This window comes from Asparagus officinalis, chromosome 4, assembly GCF_001876935.1.
Source record: "Asparagus officinalis chromosome 4, Aspof.V1, whole genome shotgun sequence".
Taxonomy (NCBI): domain Eukaryota; kingdom Viridiplantae; phylum Streptophyta; class Magnoliopsida; order Asparagales; family Asparagaceae; genus Asparagus; species Asparagus officinalis.
Window position 1 is genome coordinate 1,843,705 of NC_033797.1, and position 25,442 is coordinate 1,869,146.

The following is a 25,442-nucleotide window of genomic DNA, read 5'->3' on the forward strand; positions in this document are numbered from 1 at the left end:
TCTAATTTTTTCATTGTAATTCGTTGTAAACGACCGAAGTTCAATAGAATTATCAATGGAAGCAACTTTTGGCGCAAACACAAGTTAGAACTGGTGGGATACAAGTTAGAACTGGTGGGATGTGGGCTAGAACTATAGTTTTGTGCCGACTTTGCACGCACTTTCTGATCGTCTCCAATCTCCGTTTTCGCCGATTTCTTCTTTGGTGAGTAGCCCTATATGTTTCCTATCACCTCTAATTTGTATCACGCTCTAACTCATTCTCTATATTTCTCGGTAACATCCGAAACATCGCTCGGCGGCAGCAGCGAGCAGAAAACAGCAGCGCCGTGTCGACTTCGCGCGTGTTTTACGGCCACCTCCGGTCTCCGTTTTCACTACCGTCTGCGCCGGTGTGTAGCCCTTTATATTGTCTATCACACGGTATCTTTCTTTCATTTGGGCTCATTTTCTACCTCTCGTTATATTGTTTCGAATATCGCTCGGCGGCACCGTGGCAATTTCATTCATAGAGATACATTAATACACATTTTCGTTATTTCTTAATTACGATATTTCTCTTCATTCCCCTTCTACTCTACTTCCCATTACCTTTCTTTTTTCTTTTTTTTCTTTTTTTCTTTTTTTTCTTTTCTTCTTCTAGCTAATAGATTAATGCTCTGTGCGTCTCGGCCAGGACGGCGAGCTTAATAAAGCTCTTAGTTTTAAAGAGAGGTGAGAGAGAGAGAGAGAGAGGAGATGAGAGAGAGAGAGAGAGAGAAAAGCTCTTAGTTTTAAAGAGAGGTGAGAGAGAGAGAGAGAGAGGAGATGAGAGAGAGAGAGAGAGAGAGAGAGAGAGAGGAGAGATGAGAGAGAGATGATGTGAGTGTTGGGTCAGAGAGGAGAGAGGATAATGATAGTTTGAGAATTTTACTTTAGCTGGCATGTGATAATTAATAAAAAGGGGCTGCAGTACAAAGTGTCACACTTCAAGGGACTGATCCACATGGGAAAAAATATGAGGGGCTTTGTCACATGAAGTTTTTGCTTTTGGGGCCTGGACACATTTTTCCCTAAAAAATTATATAGAGTGCGGGGAATTATATTTTTAAAATTTGGCTTTGTCAATATTTATCAACTACAAGCTTTAAGATTCCTGCTAGAAAAAAACATGTAAAAATTTTCTTCCTTTCTATATAACTAGTGTGAACACTGCATTTTTTCTCGCTACAATAATCCTGATTTAAGTGATACAGGTTTTTGAATTTTTTGAATATATTACTACAATATCTCGTCTTTGCTACAGTATTCTCGTGTTCTACAGTAATAGTTTTTCAAAAACGTAGTGTTCAGTTTCATATTTGCTACAGTAAATGCTACTGTAATTAGTATTTACTGTAACATAAATAGTGAATCTTGGATTCTCCCATTTGTATAGAGGAATAGATTTTCTCGAGAAGATCTTCAAGGATTTCCCCCCATCCAAACTGTTGATGTGTCACCAAAAGACGCGCATATGCACGTACTTGTATCCTAAATAAAATCAGTTAAAAACATAATTTTCCAATATTTCAATATTTTCATGTGGCGACAATCCCTCCTTGCCTATTTGTACACTTTACCGTTCATGATATCCTTTCTAAAATTAAACTTAAACGTATGGATAAGTCTATTATCGCACCAGACCTTTGAAGTTTCGATGAGGGTGCTTATGGGATATTATTTATTTAAAATAGCGGTTGATTGGAATTAACGCCGGATTATTTTGATATCACTATCACGTCCCTACTACTACGTCAAAACTCTGAAGTTATAACACCTAAATACATAAATGTCGTATACTTTGAATTATTATTATTTTTCCTTTCCTTTTACCTGTCTACAACTCACGATTGACAGCTACCACTACTACCAAATCTGAAAATTTTTGATTCAAAAGTTCAATAAAACAACAAATATTAATTAGGTTCATGCAAGTACCTGTATCTGAACGGTTAATCAGTAGAGACAAAATCAAAGCGGCGCCTAATCCACAAATTATAGGAAAAGAAATGTTGGCCTCGTTAAAAAAAAAAAAAATTACGGTTTCAATTGTACTACGGCAAATTTCCACTCCCGCTTGTCGAAAGTTTGACCAGGGCGTCGTGAGGCGCAACACGACAGTGAACGCGGTCAATTTCGTTGACAAGTAAGTCAAAGAAAATTATTTGTCTTTTAGGCCCCCTCGGGAGCAGTGGGACCCACGCTCGAATAAATAAACTGATCAATAAAAAAAAACACAACATCTATCGACACGATCCTAAAAAGGGCTATAAATAATATCAGCACAAAACGCATCAAGTGGGGGGACTACCGATTTCTTCGAAATTTCCACCTAACTCGAGGGAGACACTTGTTTACCAATTCGATCACGTTTCCTAATTCCCCCACTCTCCGACTCCCTGTATAAATAAATAGCTCGAAGGAAGAGGGTGGCAAATTAATCAAGCTCAATCGCAGTGCTCTCGGTTTCAGAGAGCCTAATTAATACTAAAGATTATATAATTAAGCACAAAAGAGAGAGAAAATTAAGAAAAAGGAGGAAAAAAAATGGTGAGAGCTCCTTGCTGTGAGAAAATGGGACTGAAGAAGGGGCCATGGACCGAGGATGAAGATATGGTACTGGTCTCTTATATTCAGAGATATGGGCATGGAAATTGGAGAGCTCTCCCCAAACAAGCTGGTAAAATTTTTACAATTAGATGAAATAAATCCTTATATATATATATATATTGCATTATAATATACTATTTTTTGAAATGAGTTATTGCTGAGTTCTTTTTTTTTTACCCATCTTCAGGGCTTCTACGGTGTGGGAAGAGCTGTAGGCTTCGATGGACGAATTATTTGAGACCCGACATAAAACGAGGGAACTTCAGCAGAGAAGAAGAGGATATGATCATCAATTTGCATGAGATGCTTGGGAACAGGTAAAAGCTAGCTCAATAATGTTCAGACATAAATTCTCATTATGGGATTTATTTATTTATTTATTTATTTATTCTTAATTGGCTGCCTAGTGCCTATCATTTTCTTCCTCCTTTGATTTCTCCAATTAAGTCAATATACTAGTCCCTTGTATCATATATATTCCTATATATTTAAAGAATGATCTAAATTTTAATACATTTGATTTAAAAATCACATCTACTCCTCTATACTTAAAAGGAGAATCCACGTTTCAATATATTTAATTTGCTTTAGTACTGTTTATAATACAGTAAATACTGTAGAATGAATATATATTAGCTTCAAGTATAGTGGCTCAGATTTGATCACTATCTATACTACAGTAATGGCATGAACGGTAACTTCAAGTGCGGAGGGCCATACCGGTTTGCTGTTTATGCTACAGTAATTCGCTGTAGCATTTACTGTGGTATGAACAATGGTTCTTTGGATCCTCCTATAAGCATAGAAGATCGAGTAGACGTACAGAAAACAGTTAAGGATTTCGTGTGACGAAGAAATTTCAAGATCGATTATCATTCCTTTTGTTTTCGTTCAATGTTATGGTGTCCCCTCTTGCCCGCTTGCTCTCAAGTACATTAGATAAAATAATTTAAATATAGCAACTATTTTGCTACATCAAAAATGCAATTGCCATGAAAGAAATATATAACGGCAACATATATAGACGCATTTTACATAACGTTAATTTTTAAATAAACTATCTACTAGTAAATTAAATAAACACAAATACAAAATTAATTAGTTTCTTATACAAATTTTTTTCTATTACGTGTAGGTGGTCAGCAATCGCGGCGAGATTACCAGGAAGAACCGATAATGAAATCAAGAATGTGTGGCACACTCACCTGAAGAAACGACTACAGAAGCCTGCAGATCATTCAGTCCAAGAATCCAACTCAAAAGTTCGACCAGCAGAGTCCAAAACTGCTCAGGTTGAATCCAAGTCCATAAAATTAATCCATCAAAATTCGGTCGAATTCGCATCAAATCCTACAGTCATGCAAACCATTCCAATCCAATCAAGCTCAGAAGATAATAGCACCGGATCGATATCGTCGAACTGGTCAAGCAGTGAGATATCTGGTTATGATATGGGTTACCTCAGAAATGAATCTATGGAGTCATTATCACAAGAGCATATGGCGACCATCGATGATAGTTTTTGGAATGAAGCGTTCTCTATGGATTTAGCTCTGGTAAGAGGAGACGCATCTTGCAATTTCGATGAACAATCAGACTTGAACAGTTTGGTTTATGATGAGGATGTGGAGTTTTGGCTGAGGACGTTTACGGAGGTTGGAGAGTTGCATGACTTTCCGGAGTTATGAGGATTTTTGATTTAATTAAATTATCTGTATATTCAATTGTGTTTTAAGCTACAAATACTATATTTTTTGGATGGGCAAGGAAAATTTGTAATTCTCTCAGGACAAATTTTTTTCTTCTTCTGCGAGATATTTATAATTATACGAGAACAGAGAGTTTACAAATGTCAACATGAAGAGCGGGGTATTTTGGTAATTAACTATCCAAATGGTTAGTATAAACCTAACCATAGTCAAGGGTTTTAACAGTAAAACTAACAGAGAGACTAGTATCAACACATTAACGCAATTGAGAGACAGATATCATAATATCAAGATTCGAGGGTGATTAATTATTTAAGGGACTAATGTCTAAAAATCCCTACATTTTTAATAGACCACTATGATTAAGGAACTACAAAAGTTGCAGGGGATCGTGTCCCCATGAACTTTGAGTTTCACTGAATATTGAAGGGGGAGGAGGTAGGCTTCTAAAAATATCACATATTCCAGGCCTGAGCTCTGACGAAATTTGTGAAAGAGAGCAAAACATAAAATTTAGTTACACGAGACTGAAGAGAGGGAAAAAAAAAAAAAAAAAAAAAAAAAGAGAGAGAGAGAAAAAAAGCTCAGCATAAGATAAAGTTCTACACATGCCATTGTATAGCGGCCTCATCTAGCCCATAATAGTAATGGGCTTTCTAAAGTGTCAATGGTTGATCAACATCCCTGGGCTTCAATTGGACATTTATATGAAACCCCTCGCCGTTGTTTTACTATCACAAAACCCCCTACCATTGAGATAACTGTTTAAGATTAGCGTGCGCAATGGATGTGAGTGATGAAGCCTCTCAATTACCCCTCAAGAATAGGGCTGTTCTTCTCTCTCAATTATTGCAGAACCCTTTTTCTTTTTTTCCTGAAACGTTTAAGATTTGTTTGTTGCCATGCTAAGCTCTTACGCCTCGTTTGGTACGCGGGAATGAGGAGGAATGGAATGCAATTCCCACTTCTCATTCCCTCATACCAAACACACCTATATTTTAGATGTTGGAATGATCATTCCCTAGGAATGATCATTCCCACTATTTGTGGGAATGAGCATTCCAAGTGGGAAGATAAGGAATGGTCATTCCCATTCAAGTGAGAATCAAAAACTAGTTAGGTATTTTTCAATTATATCCATATTAATAATAAAGAATGTTTGGGTAAGGCGCTATGCAAGTGGGCATTTTTAGATTGACAATTTAGGCTAGTATATCATTTTGCTATTTCGAAACTTATTATTTTAGTTGGTATTGTTTTATGGATTTTTGCTATTATGAATTGAGTGATTTTGATACTTTATCAAATAAGTTAATTTATATATCTAGAACTGTGGATTGTGGATATCATTCTTTTTTTTTTGACCTATGAAAGATACGATAATCTTTTTTTTCTTTAATTTTTAAGACTAAGAAATATCGAGTATTGTTTAAAAAATATAAACGAAACATACACCTGATGGATAACACGAGCATTAGTATAACACATACCTAGATTAATATAACATATACGTATATAAAATTATTTAGTTATTATCATTAATGTTTATTTTTTATCTTATTAAAAATCTATGTTATTGTAAGGGCATTATTAGAAAATGGGATTTTATTCTTACTTGTGTACTAGTGATACCAAACATGGGAATGGGAATGAGATTTCCATTCTAGCTTCATTCTACGAACGCACCCAAACAAGAGAATGAGAATGACCATTGCATTCTCACATGCAATCCATTCCATTTCTTCTTCCATTCCATTCCCAAGTCTGTCCATTCCCGCGTACCAAACGAGGCCTTATTGCCTAACGCCAAATAGGGTAAAATCCATGGATAACATTTCCTAACTACCAATAAACTACCATTTCGTATTTGTTACGTGATTAACATTTAACATTAATCCATTGAGTATTGTTTGAACTATAATAGGAAGGATATGAAGAAATTTTTAAAATAGCCTCAAACCAACTTTTTTTTGAAAATAAACCCTTTTTCGTTTTTATTACTAAAAAAAGACTCACTTTATGGCCACGTCAGCACCGTGGCCAGAAACTGGATCTATTTTTTTAAACATCTTCTTAATTAGTCGGTGTTGCCAACCCCGACTAATTTGCGAGTTGCAACGAGGTCTAAATTAGTCGGGGTTGGCAACCCCGACTAATTAGGAAGGTGTTTAAAAAAAATAGACCCACTTTCTGACCACGGTGCTGACGTGGCAAGAAAGTGAGTCTGTTTCTGTAATAAAAAAATAAGAGGGTCGATTTTTAGAAAAAAATTAATTTGGGGCTATTTTGAAAATTTCTTCGAAAGAATATTGTTTGGATCATGATGAAGTTGCAATTCTCATAAACATGCAAGAGAATAAAAGTATAGGACAAGAAAGAGAAAATGATTATATGAAGAGGAAGAAGAACGGGAATGATATAGGGGAAACTATGTCAAGATGAAGAAGAAGAAAGCGATGTTGGAATATAAAAATACATGTGACTTGCACATGCTATTTTAAATAAAACTTAACAGCTCTTTAAACAATAGAGCTATATCGTAATTAAAAAAAAATAACAGCGCGATTTTCATAATTAGTGGCGAAACTTGAGGGGGGTTGCCATAATATTTACCCTATTTAGTTAAACTTTTACAAAGGACTTAGAAAAAAACACCTTAAACCTGGGGTTGTTTTTTGGAAAACCTGTGAACTTTAGGTGGTTTGGCAAGACTCCCAGAAGTCGAGAGGGTTTGTCTTATTTTAAAAGTGTAGGGGTTTAATATAATTCAGCTCAAAGTTAGGGGGTTCTATCAAATTGCCATCTTCCTATTTTGGCTGTGGTGATGTAGGAATACGAGGAGCACTATTCGCAGCTCGAGGTCAGTTCCGAGGCGGATCCATCTACTCTTCTATACTTAGAGGATCTAAAGATTTCAATATACAATCTATAGTAAATACTACAATAACTACTGCATCGTGAACAATAAATCGACCCCTCCGTAGCAGTAATAAATTGTATCGTAAATAGTAAATCGACCCCAGGTGCTATAGTAAATACTGCAGCGTGAATAATAAATTGACCCCCAGTAGTAAGAGTGCTTACTGTACCGTGAACAATAACTCAAATCTGGTACTGTATTTTTGAAGTTATTGTTTATGCTACAGTTTTTTATTGTATCATAAACAGTAAATTAAATCAAATATATTAAAACTTAGATCATCCTCTAAATATAAAGGAGTAGATATGACTTTTAAATCAAATGTATTAAAACTTAGATTATCCTTTAAGTATAGAGGAATAGATATGATTTCTAATTTTAAATATACAATAATCAAATTAATTGTATTAAAACTTACAAACACGTAAATTCACATTACAATCATATCATAATCCTTTTAAAAAGCACGAGTTCGGGAAAATCTTTTCATGGTCAATATTACCTTTCACTATTTTGAATATTTCATTTATATTTTAATCAATCCTAATTGTAATTATATCATATCCTAATCTTACGCGAACTATCTATAGCTCAACAATTTAAAAAATATTAATAAAATATATAAAACAGCTTTACGGCATTAGTTTGTTAAGATAAAGAAATTATATATAGCTAATATACTATAATACATAAAGTATTGTAAAAAACCTAAAAAATTTTAAAATTGCACAAAATACCCTAAAAAGTGTAAAATTATAAAAAACATTTTAACATTTCAAAACTTAAAACAACAAACATTAATTAAAAAATTAATAGCAGTCTATGAAGAATCTAAAATTTGCAGTTAACATTTGAATGTCTCAAAAATAATAAAAACGCCCTCAAAAGTTTAAATTACAAATAAGCACCCTGGAATACTAAAATTTTAAAATTTTCAAACAACATAAATGAATTCAAGGGATTACCATGATGCATCTGAAATTTTTTAATATTTTAAACTTAGAGCAACAAACACAAAATTAAGAAATTAACAGCAACCTCAAAAGACTTTAAAATTTCCAATTAACACATTCAATGCCTCAAAATTTATAGAAACACCATCAAAAGTTTAAATTATAAAAAACCATCATAAAATCCTAAAATTTTAAAATTTGTAAACAAAAAAAGATGAATTCAAGAGACTACCTTCATGCACCTAAAATTTTAAAATTTATCAAAATTAACCTTAAAGTTACAAAAATTGTAACAAAAGACTTCTTCAAAATTTAAAAATCGCAAAAAACTCAAAAATTTCAAAGATTATAACAAGTACACATTAAATCTAAAAATTATTGCAGACCGCTGATATTTGAGTTTTTCAAAAATTATTCTACAATTTTAATAATTGTAAAAAGAATGCTTAAAATTTTAGAGTTGTAGGGAATATTTTGACATTTAAAAATTACTACCGACACATGAAACATAGAAGTTACAACTGCTAAACTAAAACAACTTTACGGTATTAGTTTTTTAAGGTAAAAAAATTTATATGTAGCTAATATACTATAATACATGAAGTATTGCAAAAAAACCTAAAAAGTTTTAAAATTGTACAAAATACATTGAAAAGTTTAAAATTATAAAAAACAGCTTAACGTTTCAAAACTTAAAACAACAAACATTAATCAAGAAATTAATAGCAGTCTATGAAGAATCTAAATTTTACAGTTAATACTTGAATGTCTCAAAAAACATAGAAACATCCTCAAAAGTTTAAATTACAAATAAGTACCCTGAAATTCTAAAATTTTAAAATTTCCAAACAACATAAATAAATTCAAGGGATTACCATGATGCACCTGAAAATTTTTAACATTTCAAACTTAGAACAACAAACACAAAATTAAGAAATTAACAACAACCTCTGAAGACTTTAAAATTTCCAATTAACACCTTCAATGTTTCAAAAATTATAGAAACACCCTCAAAAGTTTAAATTATAAAAAACCATCATAAAATTCTAAAATTTTAAAATTTGTAAACAACAAAAGATAAATTCAATAGATTACCTTCATGCATAAAAAAATTTAAAATTTACCAAAATTAACCTTAAAGTTATAAAAATTACAGCAAAAGACCGTTGGCCTTCTTGTTTTGATGATGTTTAACAAACAATTTACCACTAATGTTGTTTGTGAAGTATTGGTATATTTCTATTTATTATAGACAAACAACGAGTTGGAGGATGGATGGATTAGAGCTTCAACGATTATATCAAATGGAGGTTGGCGGAATAGTAGGTGAAGCTTATGCAATTCAAGTTCAAGATCCAAGTTCAGCTTCATTCGCACAGTGTACCAAGTTGAGCTACAATGAAGATCAAGATCAAGCTTGGGTAATCTAGTTTAGATTTTATATTATGTGTGTTAGATACTCTAAGCTCAATATCATATACACACACATTTATTGGTTTCTTCGTATATATATATAGTTATATAGATATATATATACATAAGTTTTGGTTTCTATGCATATATATAGTTATATATATACATACATGTGTTTTTGAGTTTTCATGTTTATAAATATGAAATCACATGTTTCATATTTATTATTGTGTTTTAGTATATATTGCATAGAATATACAATTTTGTGAAAATATTATTTTTCTTAGTTTATGGACTTAATAACAATCATATACATATTTTGTTAAGTCTACAAAATCATTGTGCAAAGTTTCAAAACATGGTTCAGCCTAAATGTCAAAATTCATATGTTTACATTTTCGTGTTTTGGACTATTTTGCAAAATGATGATATTTTGTTTACATTTTCGTGTTTTGGACTATTTTGCAAAATGATGATATTTTTCATTTGGGAAGTCCTTTTTGGTAACCAGTCATTGTAGCATATTTATTATTTTGTCTACAATCATTCTTCAAAGTTTTACATTTTTTAGAATTTGTTTGATATTTTTAAACAGGGTTTCAAAATCAGATTTTCATATATCAGTTCACAGTCGACCGCCACGGTCGACCGCGCCTGAGATCTTTCGTCAGTGGGCAGCAGAGAGTTTCCCGGTCGACCGTCGCGGTCGACCGTGAGTTCAGAATTTCCCACGGTCGACCGCTGCGGTCGACCGCCAGCTTTCAAACCCTCTGTTCAGCCTTTTTTGTGCCTCGCGGTCGACCGCGAGAATTCCACGGTCGACCGCCGATTTGACCGTTGGTTTCCAACGGCTATTTTTCTGAGCTATTTGCTTTGGGCTTTTTTGTTATTTGTTTGGGGTTTTTACTGTTGTTTCCTCTTCCTATATAAACCGCCAAACCCCCTTCTATCTCAGTAACTATGAGAGTGTTTTAAACAAGTTTAAGAAAGTTTTTAACAAGGGTTTATGGTTGGTTTGAGTTTGGTTTAAAACTGTTTTGGTTTTCACAAGTGAAGGAGATTATCTTCTTGTTTGAGCTTCAATCTCCAACTCTCCATCTTGTCATCTATTGAGAAGTTTTCTAAACTCTATTCTAGCTTTTATTTATCAATTATTTGTTAATTATCATTTCTATTAAAGCTAGTTTTATATTGAGTTTAGATTTGATTTTACTCATTGTTGCACACACCCACTTGAGCTTATTGTATTTGCATTCATAACATATTTGGGTTGGTGAGAGTTGTAACATTGAGTGTGAGCTTTCATTGTGTTCTCATCCATAGTAGAGAACAAACATTTATTGAGCCATATTGTGAGATTCACTTTGTAATACACTTGTACACCGAGAGGAGTGTGTGGTGAGAGTCGGGGATCGTCCCAAGAGGAGTGGCGTCGGTTGACGAGCCTAGAGAGAGGTTGTAACCGAGCACTTGAGGGAGACACGGCTAGGTCTAACACTTGTGAGGGTGTAGAGTGTGATTGCAAGAGTGTTGATTGTAAAGTTTTCGGTTAGCTAGAAAACCGAGTGTAAGGTGTAAACGTTATTCGGGTGAACGTACAAAACCCGGTTGTGATAGTGGATTTCTCCCCGGGAGTGGGGAGCGGAGACGTAGGACGGAAGGTCCGAACTCCGTGATCATTTGATTGTGTTTGAGTGTGCTTTGGCGTTTATTCTTATTTGTGCTCATTGCTCATTTCGCCATTGTCTCATTATTATCTAGTTCATATTGTTTACCCATTGTGTTAGTTTTCATATCCTTACATATATCATATTGTATATCTCTTTGGTAGGATATATCATCTTGTGTTAGTTTATATATCCTTGCATATATTTTTATCATATAGGATATATTTTATTGTTCATATTACTTATCCTAGCTCACATATCATGTTGTATTTCATACTTGCTAGGATAACTTGTTAACTAGTTTTTAATTGGCATATAATCGGATTAGATTAGCATAAGACCCTAATCACCCCCCCTCTAGGGTCTAACAAAGACTTCTTCAAAGTTTAAAAATTGCTAAAAACTCTAAAATTTTAAAGATTTTAACAAGTACATATTAAATCTGGAAAATATTGCAGACCACCGATATTTGAGTTTTTCAAAAATTAATCTACAATTTTAGAAATTACAAAAAGAATGCTTAAATTTTTAGAGTTGCGGGAAATACTCTGACATTTGAAAATTACTACCGACACATGAAACATAAAAGTTACAATTGCCAAACTTAAAAAAGTAATTTTTTTAAAAACACTCCCAAAGTTTTAAAAATTATAAATAGCACCCTTAAAGTTCAAAACCACAAAAAAGGGCTTAAAATTTAAAACTTGGAAAAGAAATGTGTAATTATTTGGTGTGTGTATGTGTGTGTGTGTGTGTATAATTTACAATCTAGAGTTTATTATCCCTTTTCAGCATCTAAAAGTAGTCTAAATTGATGCTCGTAAACAAAGTAAGAATTGATTAAAAATATTTGATTAAGGAATAAAAATTTTAAAAAAAATATATGATAGCTTTAAAATTATTGTAACAATATAAATCAAAGTAATTGCATGTAATTTTACTAACAAGTTGGAGCAACAAAAATACATTAGTAACATTTAATTGATAGATGCTTAAATCCATAAAAATGATAAAAGACTATAATATAATAGCTTAGCATTGATTGATTATAATTTAGAAACATTAATCTCTGATGTTAGTAATATTTGCAAGGTAAAATAATACAATAAATTACATATAGAGAAACTATCAGAATGTTCAAAGATACCATTCAAAAGAATCAAGTTATTTCCATTGCAAATGATAAAAGTGATAGAAATATATCAAAAAAACACTGACTGAGTTTCATTAAAGAATAATAAACAACTTTATCTCAATCAATGAAGAATTCTCCATGGAAGATATAAGAAAAATTAGTAAGTATTCATAAATTTTATACTTTGTTCTTCAAATTCTAAAGAAATTAAATATTAATACTATAATCTAAGGTAAATTGGTAATGAAAATAGATGTATTTAGTTCAGATCTTTGTGAAAAACGATAGGGAGATCAAAAGTAACGTTATTGATATAATAGAAACTTTTATTGGATGCATATCAAAAGAATTCATTGTAGATGAAATAGAGGTAGCTCCTAATCTTATTTAAGTAATAAATTTCGAACACAAATAATTATATATATATGAAATTAAAATTTATTCTCATTAAAATAGGAAAAAAAATCAAAGTCTGTATTTCAAAAAGTTTGTGTTGAACATCAGAAATACAGTCGACTTCTTTGTGAAGTTAAACGAGAAGATCAAAGAATAACGAGCCTAGGAAAGATAACAATGTAAAAAATACAACTCCAGCCCGATGTCACAATCGATGTAGATGATGAAGATATTATTCTAGAATTGTCCAGGAAAAAGATAAAGGTGAAGAAGGATTGATCTTAGCTAAAAAAAAATAAAATAGAAGGAATAAAAGACAATATTTTTTAAATATTTTATAGAATAGTTTAATTGGTTTGAATGAAACTAGGAATCTTTAGAAAGGGAGTTCATGAACTTTTTTTAGTACCTTTATATGCTTATCTGGATGCCTTTATCATATAAAGTATACTAGAATTAACATTAATATTTAGTTTATAATTTTTATGAAGTCTATTAATGATTAGGAATAAATTTTATATATTTTTTTGTATCGTTTTAGCATACTTTTAATAATCACCTTTCCTTATTAGTTTTAAATATTCACTTTTCCTGTATAACACTGTTTCAATATTTTTCACTTTCGCAACACTATACTTTCTCAAGTAAAGCTTGGTTTTATGTCAGTTCAAATAATATAAAAATTTAAATTAGCTTCAGATTATATTTGTTTTCTATCAATTCAAATATCAACGTGAAAATTTAAATTAGATACAACCCATTTAAACAAACATCAAAGAAAATTAGAGATAAAATTAAACATAAACTATTAAAGTAAAACCGATGAACAACTAGAAAAAAAAATAAAAAAAACTTAACCATGATATCTAATCACGTGCAATGCACGTGCATAAACGTGGGACTTAAAAAAAAAATAGGGGAGGGTGGTTCGCATTTGCACGGTAGCGCTCTTCGATAGAAAATTAGGGTTTCGAATTCGTCCCAAAATCGTCGCAGGCATCTTCCCTTTTCTCGAAATTCCTTCCTTCTCGATTTCGATTCTTGAGATTCGAGGCGAAAATGGCGACGGCTTCAGGTAATTTCCTTTACTTCCTCTTTCCTTCCTGTGTTTTCAGCTCTGGATTTGGTTAGGTTTTGATGAAGGCAGGGAGAAATTAGGGTTTTTATACGGATAGATTTTGATGAAAGGGAGGGAGAAATTTAGGTTTTATACGGACGGAGCATGTGATCTTATCAAAATCTCCAGCTTTTAGGAGAAAGACGAGTTATATTTCTTCGTTTTTGTAGAAAAATGTTAATTGAGAATAGAAATTATTGTCGATTGGGATACTTGGTGTTTATGTCTGTATAACCTTTTCTTGTAATAATTGTTGAAATTTTTTGAAGTGTTTTACTTCGCAATTCAAAAGGGTGAGTGAAGAAGCTGAAAAATATAAAAAAGGAGGTAAAAATTATGCCTATAATTGTTGGTCGTAGATGGTGGTGTTTGTGGTCACACCTAGTAGTTCCTGACATTTCACATGGACAAAGGGGAGAAAGTTGCAAAATCAGGGTTAGGTATGGCGCTTGAAAGTGAGAAGGATGTTTATACGTCAACGTATAAGAAGGATATTTTTTTTCACCTTGCAGATATTGAAATTTTTACTAATGAAATTAGTTTCAGTTAAGATTCTTGATTACTGGAATTTACGAGCAGTTTCAGTTAGGATTCTTGATAACTAGAATTTATTGAGGTGATGGTTTTCAAATCTGTTAGTTCTTTGGAAAATAAAAACAGAATGACACATGAAAACAGAACTTTTAAATTAGTTCGAGTATATTCATACTTCCATGAACTCAGATGCTAAGGAGACCTCATTGGAGTTTATCATGTAACCAAAATAACAATAATATAGACTGAAATGACAGCAATACCAAATATCTTGGAAAATAAATAAAAAAAAATCGCACCGGAAACAGAACTTAAAAGGGCAGCTGCGCAGCCTGCGTACAAAATACTGCTGTGATCCCCCTTTCTATTGTCATTGAAAATATGGCCTGTTATTTTCTTCATTTGCAACTGTGTAAAAAGTTACATCTCTGGTTAGCAGTAACATTCGTATTTTGAGAATAACTGCTCAAATTTCTCAGTCACAAAGAATATCTACTGTCTCTAAGCAAAACTTCTTCTGTAGAATTCTCAGACTGAATCTCGAAAAAAAAAACAATGTAAAAATGAGAGGGAAAACAAAAACAAGGAATTCGTCCTTCTGACCAGCCCAGCGCTTAATGTCTTTCCTCTTCTCCTTGGGAGAATGAATCATGAGGAAAAAAAAATTCACACAATATCATCATATATCTGTATGAACTGCAGCTCAAGCTGCAGCACCGGCTTCGAGCCAAAGGATTGATAGTGCAACCATCTTGAAGGGATTCTCTACTTACTATCCTAAAGATTTCTGTTTGTATCCAAACTTATGCCTATCCAATAGCTTGGCCTTATTCAATCTCTTCTTATCCATTTTCCGCCTATATTTTTCCTCCCTCTCCTTATCGAAGACCCCTGACCAATGTACATCTCCAGTTAAAGGCCAAAGCCATCTATCTGTTGGATGTATGCCATCATCTGCTTCTTCGGCTAAATCCTCATCCATACTCTTCAACAATGTGAAGTCAAAGTACTTAACCCACATTTTCCCGATGCGCTGATCTTTAGGGTGCTGTTCTTGCATTTGCCCACTAACTGGATCAATGTAAACTAGTCTTCTGGCGCTGTGATAAGCCCATACATTCACCAAGAGTTCGAGTACTCGGCAATAGCAGTGCTTGTTTCTGTTATGGCATTTATCAAGGAAAAAGGAATGTTTATCATATTTACTGGAAAACTATCTCCAAATTATCAAACTTTAAAAAAAAATTCAGCATAACAAAGTAGACGATTTGTTGATTTGGGGCATATTGTTTCACCAAAGTAGATGATTTCATGGATAGTTTTGCAAATATGCCAGAGGTAAATATACCAACCCCCCAACCCCCCCCAAAAAAAAAACCCAAAAATAAAAGCCTATTGGCAAATGGGAGGCCAACAAGCTGGGATAAGTTAGCTTACCTCTAGTTCTGAAGATCCAAGATATTTGGTATTGCTGTTTCCAGTGCCAAATTTTCTTTTTATTTTCCAAGATATTTGGTATTGCTGTCATTTCAGTCTGTATTATTGTAATTTTGGTTACATGATAAACTCCAATGAGGTCTCCTTAGCATCTGAGTTCGTGGAAGTATGAATATACTCGAACTAATTTAAAAGTTCTGTTTTCATGTGACATTCTGTTTTTATTTTCCAAAGAACTAACAGATTTGAAAACCATCACCTCAATAAATTCTAGTTATCAAGAATCCTAATTGAAACCGCTCGTAAATTCCAGTAATCAAGAATCTTAACTGAAACTAATTTCATTAGTAAAAATTTCAATATCTGCAAGGTGAAAAAAAATCCTTCTTATACGTTGACGTATAAACATCCTTCTCACTTTCAAGCGCTATACCTAACCCTGACTTTGCAACTTTCTCCCTTTTGTCCATGTGAAATGTCAGGAATTACTAGGTGTGACCATAAACACCACCATCTACGACCAACAATTATAGTCATACTTTTTACCTCATTTTTTATATTTTTCAGCTTCTTCACTCACCCTTTTGAATTGCGAAGTAAAAATAATTTTTTCCCCATAGAAAACCACCTTTAAAATAGGGACATTCTATAGAAGCCACCTTTGATTGCCAATTTGAACTTGTTTAAGTTATGTTTTTTTCGGTTTCGCTCTAATAATTAGTTGTCAAGTACCAAAGTGTATTTGAGAGATATTGCTCAATTTATGTTAGGCGAGGTCAGTCACTGGAAAAAAAAAGAAAAAAACTTAATTGAAAAGTGGGCCCAGGTGGTTGATTGCAACAAAAAACATTTTTAAAAGTGCTTTATATATAAAATGAAAAAAAAAAAAATCAAAGGTGCCTTATATAGAATAACCCTATTTTAAAGGTGGTTTTTACAAAGATAAAAACCGGTGCATGGAGATGCTAAAATGCAGGTCATATATTAACCTTTGATAAATACTTATATTAATACCTTAAACATCATATGAACAACATTTAGATGGTTTAATAGTTGATGCCAATTGGAAACATCACATAGACTGTGTTTATTGATGCCAGTTTGAAAATCTTATGTTTGTTTCTCTTATTCGGTTACTCAAGATAAGGGAACAAATGGAATATTAATTTAGTCCCACTTCATAGACAAAATGTGACATTGAATATTCAACATTTGATTGGAGTATAAGACTTAGTGTGTTGAATTCTTGGATCAAAATGGTCTCCATCTTGTGTTAATGTCTCTCATGTCGGGTTTCATTTTACATGGTAATTATATTCAGATCAAATCATAATTCTCAAGCAAATATTATGGTTTTGCTACTCTGATTAGTTTGCTGTATGTTGGAAGAAGTGAATAAATCCTTGTTTGGGCACTCTTGCTCTGCAATAAGGAAAGTTATGAAAAAAGAATACAAATTCCAGGCATTTTTATTTATTTGCTTATTCTTTTGGAGGACTTTCATATTTTGTAATTTTAGGTCTTTAACATATATCGTCTTTATCAATTTCAGTCTCCTTTAAATCTCGAGAAGACCATCGGAAACAACTCGAATTGGAGGAAGCTCGTAAGGCTGGGCTGGCACCAGCTGAGGTCGATGAAGATGGAAAAGAGATCAATCCTCACATACCTCAGTATATGTCATCAGCTCCTTGGTACCTTAACGCTGAGAGACCGGTAAGCTCAATGTGTTCATCATGTCTCTTTAATACTTGCACCAGATTAATATGCTTACCTAACAATCATGTTTGTCACCTTAACTTTATAGAGTTTGAAACATCAAAGAAAATGGAAATCTGATCCCAACTATACCAAAGCGTGGTATGACAGAGGTGCCAAGATCTTCCAAGCTGACCGATTTAGAAAAGGTGCTTGTGAAAAGTAAGTAACTCCTTCCCTTCCTTTGCCTCGCTCAAAGTCAATTTATGATATGGATCTTGATGCAAGTAGGGTCCTGGCGAGTTGTAATCATGTCACTATTTGATGGAGATTACTAACAGTGTTCCCTCTATAGTATCTTGAAATGAGATCTCACTACGGTATAGACCTATTCTGTAATGCTTCCTGTTGTTTGTTGTTCTCGGTTTTCTCTGTTGGCCATGTTCTAGAACTATGATGTTAGTTGCAAAATCTATTCCTTAAAGCAAAGCCCATCCTTTTGCTCTATGGTCTTGTCACTGAATCTGTGAACGTTGTTGCTACTTAAATTTTCCTCTTGATCACTAACTGTAGAGAAGGAAATTTGGCCATGTTGCATCTTGTGAAGTGCAGAAAAGTCTTCTTGATCATTCATGTATTACTCTTATAACGGATTTAAGCATTCTGATTGCTGTCTGGTTTTGCTATACTTTAATATTGATTTAATTTGTTTAAATTTTTTTTCCAATTTCTGCAGTTGTGGGGCCATGACTCATGACAAGAAGTCATGCATGGAGAGACCAAGGAAGCTGGGAGCTAAGTGGACAAACATGCATATAGCTCCTGATGAGAAGGTGGAGACATTTGAGCTTGATTATGATGGCAAACGTGATCGTTGGAATGGTTTTGATGCCTCCACTTATGCCCACGTAATGGAGAGATACGAAGCTAGGGATGAAGCTAGAAGGAAATATCTGAAGGAGCAGCAACTGAAGAAACTCGAGGAGAGAAACAAAACCGAGAGTGGTGGTGAGGATTCCATTAGTGATGAGGATGATGATGAGGACGACCTAAAAGTTGACGAAGCCAAGGTTGATGAAAGCAAACAGATGGATTTTGCAAAGGTTGAGAAACGTGTGCGCACCACTGGTGGTGGTAGTACTGGTACAGTCAGGTAAGTCTGATTGCATGGAAATTATTTCATTTATTTTTCGTCTTATCTTGAGGCTCATATATTGCTAATTGTTTGTTTTCAGGAATTTGCGTATTCGGGAAGATACTGCAAAATATCTTTTGAATCTCGATGTCAATTCTGCTCATTATGACCCAAAAACACGGTCAATGCGTGAGGATCCGCTGCCAGATAGCGATCCAAATGAGAAGTTCTATGAAGTACGTGCCATATATAAGTCCTTAAAACTTTGTTTTTGTGCACACTATAAATTTCATAGGGGTCAACTCTACTAGGGGTTGGAGCCACTTGTACTCCCTAAACCAGTGACACCCCCTGAGTATCATTGTGAGTGAGCTCTTAGTTTAGAGGTGGAGTTTAGTCTTTTTAAATTACACTGGAGGGAAAAAGTAATTTATCATGACGTTACCATGTAACATGTCAACCTAACACGAGAAATAATGTCACCTGAGATTCAGGAGGTGTAAGTGCTAATATTATAGCATAGGGCGTAAAAATGACTACACCCCATAATACATTGGGTGCATCTGAACTTAACCGTATTAAGCTAACCCTTTTAAATTATTGTAAAAAGTTAACCATAGGCAATTTTTTTTTTAAATACTCTCAGGGGGATAACCAATACAGAACGAGCGGACAAGCAATGGAATTCAAGCAACTAAACCTTCATGCGTGGGAAGCCTTTGAAAAGGGTCAAGACATTCACATGCAAGCCGCTCCGTCCCAAGCTGAACTCTTATTCAAAAACTACAAGGTAATCAAAGAGAAGCTGAAATCCAAAACAAAAGACACAATAATGGAAAAATATGGAAACGCAGCATCCGAAGAGTCTCTTCCAAAGGAACTCCTTTTAGGACAAAGCGAGAGAGAGGTTGAGTACGACCGCGCTGGCAGAATCATCAAGGGACAAGAGATGGCTCTTCCAAAGAGCAAATATGAAGAAGACGTGTATATAAATAATCATACAACTGTTTGGGGTTCGTGGTGGAAGGATCATCAGTGGGGTTATCTTTGCTGCAAGCAATTGATACGAAATAGTTATTGCACTGGTTCAGCTGGGATTGAGGCCGCTGAAGCTGCAGCTGATCTTATGAAGGCAAATATTGCTCGTAAAGAGGCTACAGAAGAGAAATTGGAGGAAAAGGAAGAGAAAAGGCTTGCTACATGGGGAACTGAAGTTCCAGATGATTTGGTTCTTGATGAGAAGTTACTGGCTGAGGCTTTGAAGAAGGAGGAGGCGAGGAAGAAGGAGGAGAGAGACGAAAGGAAGAGGAAGTATAATGTGAAGTGGAGTGATGAGGTGACTGCTGAAGATATGGAAGCTTATCGGATGAAGAGGGTTCATCATGATGATCCTATGAAGGATTTCCTTCATTGATTCGATTTTGGTGACAGGCACAAGGCTGAGGGTTGTATGTGTGCATAAGCTATGAGTTTTGATTTCTTTCAGGGATTTGTTTAGTGTGTCACTTTACGTTGCTGCATATTTGCCGGGTTGTTCTGATGATGTACGTTAAGCTTGAACCGATAACGAAAACGGTACCATGAGTGTATTAATTTGTTCTGTTTATGGAGAAGGTCGAGGTTCTATCTATGCAAGTTTGAGCCTTCTCTGCCCTTTTCTCGTCGAGAGCAAATTTTTTTAAAGCTTTGCTACATGGATCCAAAATATGGGACCAATAGGGGGGATGAGTGAGGTGTCCCCCTCCTATTGGATAATGAGTTGGTCATTATTAACGATGGCCAACTTATTATCCAATAGGAGGGGGACACCTCACTTGTCCTCCTTATTGGTCTCATATTTTGGGTCTTTGAAGAATTTTTTTTTTTTTGGGTTTTTTAAAATGTCCAAAGTTTACTTCGTATTTCGTGAGAGAATGCGGATAATTTGAAATGATTAGCTCATTGTGAGGGTTACCTGACCGTGCGAAGATTTAGATCAGCCACAAGTTATTTATGTGAAGCATAGCAGACATTTCAGTAAACATGGAAAGAAACATCTGTAGAGATAATTGGAAAGTGTGGTTATTGATTTTTTGCGTCTTATGGCAGACTAATAAAATGTATAGGGGAGGAATATCACCAAATATGGAATGTGTATTTCAATATGCAGTCTATGAATTGAGGACCGAAAGCCAGAAGAAATTTCTTACTGAGGTGAATTTTCCACGGGATAACAATTTAATTAAAGATAAGTTACGCAGAACACCCCCAATAACTTTTAGCATTCTGCAGTAAGCCTCCAATAACTTTCAAAGTCACACTAAATACCCGACAACTTTTGTAGAAAACCCTCAAAGTTTGGCATTTGCTACTAATGTGGCTTAAAAAGGTCAAAATACCCCTTAAATTATTTATATTTTCGACCCTACATACAGAAATCTCTCGTCTTTTGTCATCCATTCTCCTCTTGCTTGCACCCGGGTTAAGGTTCTAAACCCTATTTTTCTTTTTGTTCTTTTGCTAAAAATTGTCCTTCAAAATGATTTTTTTTTGTGTTGTTTTTGGTCTAATTTATGGGGGTTACCTACAAAACGCGGAAACTGAATTGGTGTTTTCTACTATTTCAAAAATTATTGGGGGTTTGCTATGATTTTGAAAGTTATTGGGGCTTTAACTACAAAATGTTAAATTTTTTCTTTTGTTTTTTTTCTTTTTTGTTGCCCTTTTTTTTGTGGTGGGGGTTGGGGGGCGGGTGCTGCTACAGAGACCCCAAAATAGGGGACCCTGAGTGGAACATGTGAGGTGTCGCCTCACTGTTCCGTGATGTACTATTTATGAACAGTGCATCACGGGATAGGAATGCGACACCTCACATGTCCCACTCAGGGTCCTCTATTTTGAGGGTCCATGAGGCATTTTTCTGGGCCTGTTTGGGGGTTGTGTGATTTACCGTCATTAAAAGTTCACAGTCCACGAGCAAGCATCTCCTCATACTCTCCAAGTGACCTCCCTCCGCAGCCTCATGTCCTCTCTAAACTTCGCAATAAAATTTGCTGCTCTCTCATCGACCGAATTATAATTGAAATAATTAATAATAATAATCGGAAGAAGAAGAAGAAGCTTCGGCTGTCCTCTTTGGTTCAAATACTACAGGCTCAAATACTAGTCATAAACATCATCGAAACCCTGATGATGCTGATGAGGATACCATTTTCTCCCTTATCTTGTCTTGTTGAGATGAGGAGTTGCTTTTTTGATGGTCTTTGATATCTTAAAGCTTTTGGAGTTCAGTTTGGAGTCTGGAGGTGAGTTTTTCCTAGAGCTTATAATTACAATAAAGTTGGTTTACATGAGCAGCTTATAGGAGCAAGCTGAAACTAGTCATGTTTAGTAATCATATATCAAAAGCTGCTCTTGAAGCTGTTGTAGAGTTTCACAAAGCTCTGATCATTCTCGAAAAAAGCATAAGCGATTTCAATAAGCAGATCGAAAAGATTTCACAAACACCATTATTGACTGCTTCTCTAGAAAATAAGCAGAAGCGTTCCGAAAAAAGCAACACCAAAATGGCCCGAAGTTCATAGGGGTTTAGTGCAAAACACCTAATAACTCATGGGGGTCCGTCGTCAAGCGTAATAATTTACCCAAGATATTAATTACAGCATTAGCACCTTCAAACTTCCAAACAATTACTTACAGTACTAAAAAAAAAGAAAAGAAAAAACATAAAGCACAAATAATTAAAATCATACAATACCCATTCCTTAATTTACAACCCACGAGCAAGCATCTCCTGATATTTCTCAAGTGATCTCTGCCTCTGAAGCTTCATCTCTTCTCTAAACTTGGCTATAAACATCTCTGCTCTCTCATCAACCGAAGAACAGTTGAAATAATGTTCAGCAGCAGCAGCAGAAGAAGAAGAAGAAGAAGCAGCAGCAGCAGCTTCAATGGTTGGACTCTTCGCTTTGATATCTGGTTCAAGTACTACATGTTCAGTAACACTTGGCGCGGTTTGTTGGAAGAGCTCATCCACAAAAACAGGATCAAAACCCTGATGATGGTGGCGATAACGACGACGCAGCCTTTTCGCGGGGTAATTTCCTCTCCTGTTGAGATGAGAAGTTGCTTTCTTGATGGTCTTTGATCTTCTGAGCTTTTGGAGCTTGGTTCGGAGTTTGGAGGTGAGTTTTCTCCAAGCTTTGGTCGAATCAGGGAAGCAAGACATCAAGCTAGAGAGAGAGAGAGAGAGAGAGAGAGAGAGAGAGAGAGAGAGAGGTTGAGATATGGGCATGAGTTATGTTAATGGGGATATAAACATACGTATTGATTTTCTACTTAGTCTCTGTGTGGGGGGAAAAAGATGCGCTTTCAAGTGTTATTGGCAGATTTCTTTCGGCTTACTTTTGCGTCGGACCTAAGCTAAGTCTTTTTTTATACTTTTCTTACACTAATTAAAAGAAAATTCTTACAGTGATTAGTTGCAAAGCACACACTTCTGTGAGGATCATAGAGAAACTTAAATGGGATTTTTTTTTTATTATACAGATAAAAGATAAAAGATCGCACATCCATTCCATTTGATGCACTATTAACACTTCACGTGATATAATACTTTCTCATACGCTGCAAGGCATTAATGTTTTCTAATTTATGTTGAGGGTTCAAAAAAATGCAGTTGATGAGATATTTTCTATGTAAATTTTGACACGAAATAGATGATAAGAATTTTTCCTAGTTATTCTCGTGGTGTCTTAACATCTTTTGAATCGGAATAATCTAACACAAGGAAGAAAGTAGCCCAGTAGATTTTGCTTTGACATCTCAATTTTAAGCGTACATCTCCGAAAATTTGAAGAAATGAAGGGTTTGTTACACAATATCTGCCATTAGATATTCCCACACAATGACAAAGGAAGAAAATTCGTCTTTGATAAATTTGGAATTCTAGTACATAATGCATAAGAAATAAAACTGAGATAGAAAAACCTAAAAAATGATCGTAAGTTTTGAGATTTCACGACATTCACTTGATTTTTCTATATTTAAAAAAATAGAAACCTTGTGAACTTATCTTTGTTAAATAATGAAATCTAGCTAGCATACAACGAAAATGAAAAAAGGAATAGAAAAACAAATTAAGAATGTGAAGGGGGTTTTCTTCTCATTTTTACATCGCAACTTTTCTTTCGCTTTTGCTCATTTCTCCTTGGCAGGTGTGCGGACGGCAAGGCAAAAAGCCCCTCCCCAAAATCGCACCCAAGATTCCAAGATTGCTTAAAAGCTAAGCCAATATACAGTAGACATAAATAAAAAATAGACAAACAAATAAATAAATAATGCATCTAACTCAGCCTCTACTTCGTCTTCTTCACATTTCTTATATAAGCCCCCACACGCTTGCTCCTAAACTTTATGGATTATTGCTTCTCGAAGCCCATAAGGAATTTCTTAGTTCCGTTAGGAGCAGGAACGTCTATGAAATTCAACTTTTTTTTTGGGGTAGCTTTAGAACATACTTGTAAACTTGGAAGATTAGTTTATGGTCCTTCGAGTCTATTGAATGAGCTAAATACGTTAATCATTCTCCATAATCCCTCTTCCTTAACCCTTTGCCAAACAGGGCCAAAGCATTTCAAACTTCAGCTTATAGCTACAATTCTAACTTTAAGGGTATAATGGCAAAGGGTTAACTGCACGAACAGGTAGGAATGTGAAGATAAAAATAATGGTCTCAATGAGTGTAGGCGTCAAAAATTGCCTATAGGTCCCAAACACAGCTTGAGACGATGAGCCGTCGAGCGGCGAACCGTCAGACGATGTTCATGCAACAAGCCACCGGAACGACAAAGCAAGGAACCACGCGCTCATCAGCCACCTCCAAGTACATGCGCGCTCATTAGACACCTCCAAGTGGCCTGCACGCTCATCAGACACCTCCAAGTTAACGAAATGCATAAAGCGAATCAGTGAAGCTACGAGTCAACAGAACGACGAATTATGCAAAACGGCAAAACAGGAACAAACCAAAAAAGCCTCTGGCGGCCGAGTCGCGTCGAAACGACTCGGCCAAGGCTGAGCCACCCCAAGGTGGCTCGATCAAGACCGAGCCACCATGTGGTGGCTCGCACAGATCTGAGCCACTGTTGTGTGGCTCGCACCCAGAAACGCTGAAAACGCGTTTTTCGATAGTTTTCAAGGGATTCTTTCGTTCCAGAGCCTCCCTAATTGTTTTGAAGCTATCCCTAAATGTGGTTAAACGGTTATTAACTAAGAATAACGTCAAATCATCAATTCTTATCCAAAAACGTTGCAACTGAAGCCTATAAATACAAGCCTAGGCCCTATACGCAGGGGGGATCAGAAATCTAGGTGAGGTGCTGTCAAATTGAAGAGTGGTCCACGAATTTCAGAGGAGGGCTAGCAAATCTTGGCGAACTTCAGCATAAAGAGTGAACTATTCGAAGGATTTGAGGCATGTTTCCCCTTTCATCTGGATCAAACTTGGTTTTGATCTCGAGAAGAGTCGTAATCTCACTTGGTCGTGATTATCACTTTTGTGATTGTTTCATTTGTGAAGCAAGAGCAATGATCTTTTATTCCGATCAACTGGATCTGATCCGCGGTGGTCCACAGATAAACCCCGACACAGACAAAGATCTCACGCAAGCAGCGGGTGATAAACGGCATCTGTGTGTGTTTGAAGAGAGTTGTATTT

The 25,442-nt window shown here is 34.9% G+C and overlaps 3 protein-coding genes across 3 annotated transcripts; 2 read left to right on the plus strand and 1 right to left on the minus strand.

Moving 5' to 3' along the window:
* On the plus strand, positions 2,482–4,411 carry LOC109839693 (myb-related protein Myb4-like). The gene is made up of 3 exons (XM_020408205.1): positions 2,482–2,701; positions 2,819–2,948; positions 3,767–4,411. The coding sequence occupies exons 1-3, from the start codon at positions 2,569–2,571 to the stop codon at positions 4,317–4,319; spliced, it is 816 nt and encodes a 271-aa protein (XP_020263794.1). The 5' UTR covers positions 2,482–2,568; the 3' UTR covers positions 4,320–4,411.
* LOC109836328 (pre-mRNA-splicing factor SLU7-like) lies at positions 13,757–20,375 on the plus strand. Its single transcript, XM_020404190.1, has 6 exons — positions 13,757–13,899; positions 17,465–17,628; positions 17,720–17,832; positions 18,347–18,763; positions 18,846–18,981; positions 19,392–20,375. Exons 1-6 carry the CDS (start codon positions 13,884–13,886, stop codon positions 20,157–20,159), a joined length of 1,614 nt encoding a protein of 537 aa, XP_020259779.1. The 5' UTR covers positions 13,757–13,883; the 3' UTR covers positions 20,160–20,375.
* LOC109839694 lies at positions 22,320–23,022 on the minus strand. The gene has a single exon (XM_020408206.1). It carries the CDS (start codon positions 23,016–23,018, stop codon positions 22,494–22,496), a length of 525 nt encoding a protein of 174 aa, XP_020263795.1. The 5' UTR covers positions 23,019–23,022; the 3' UTR covers positions 22,320–22,493.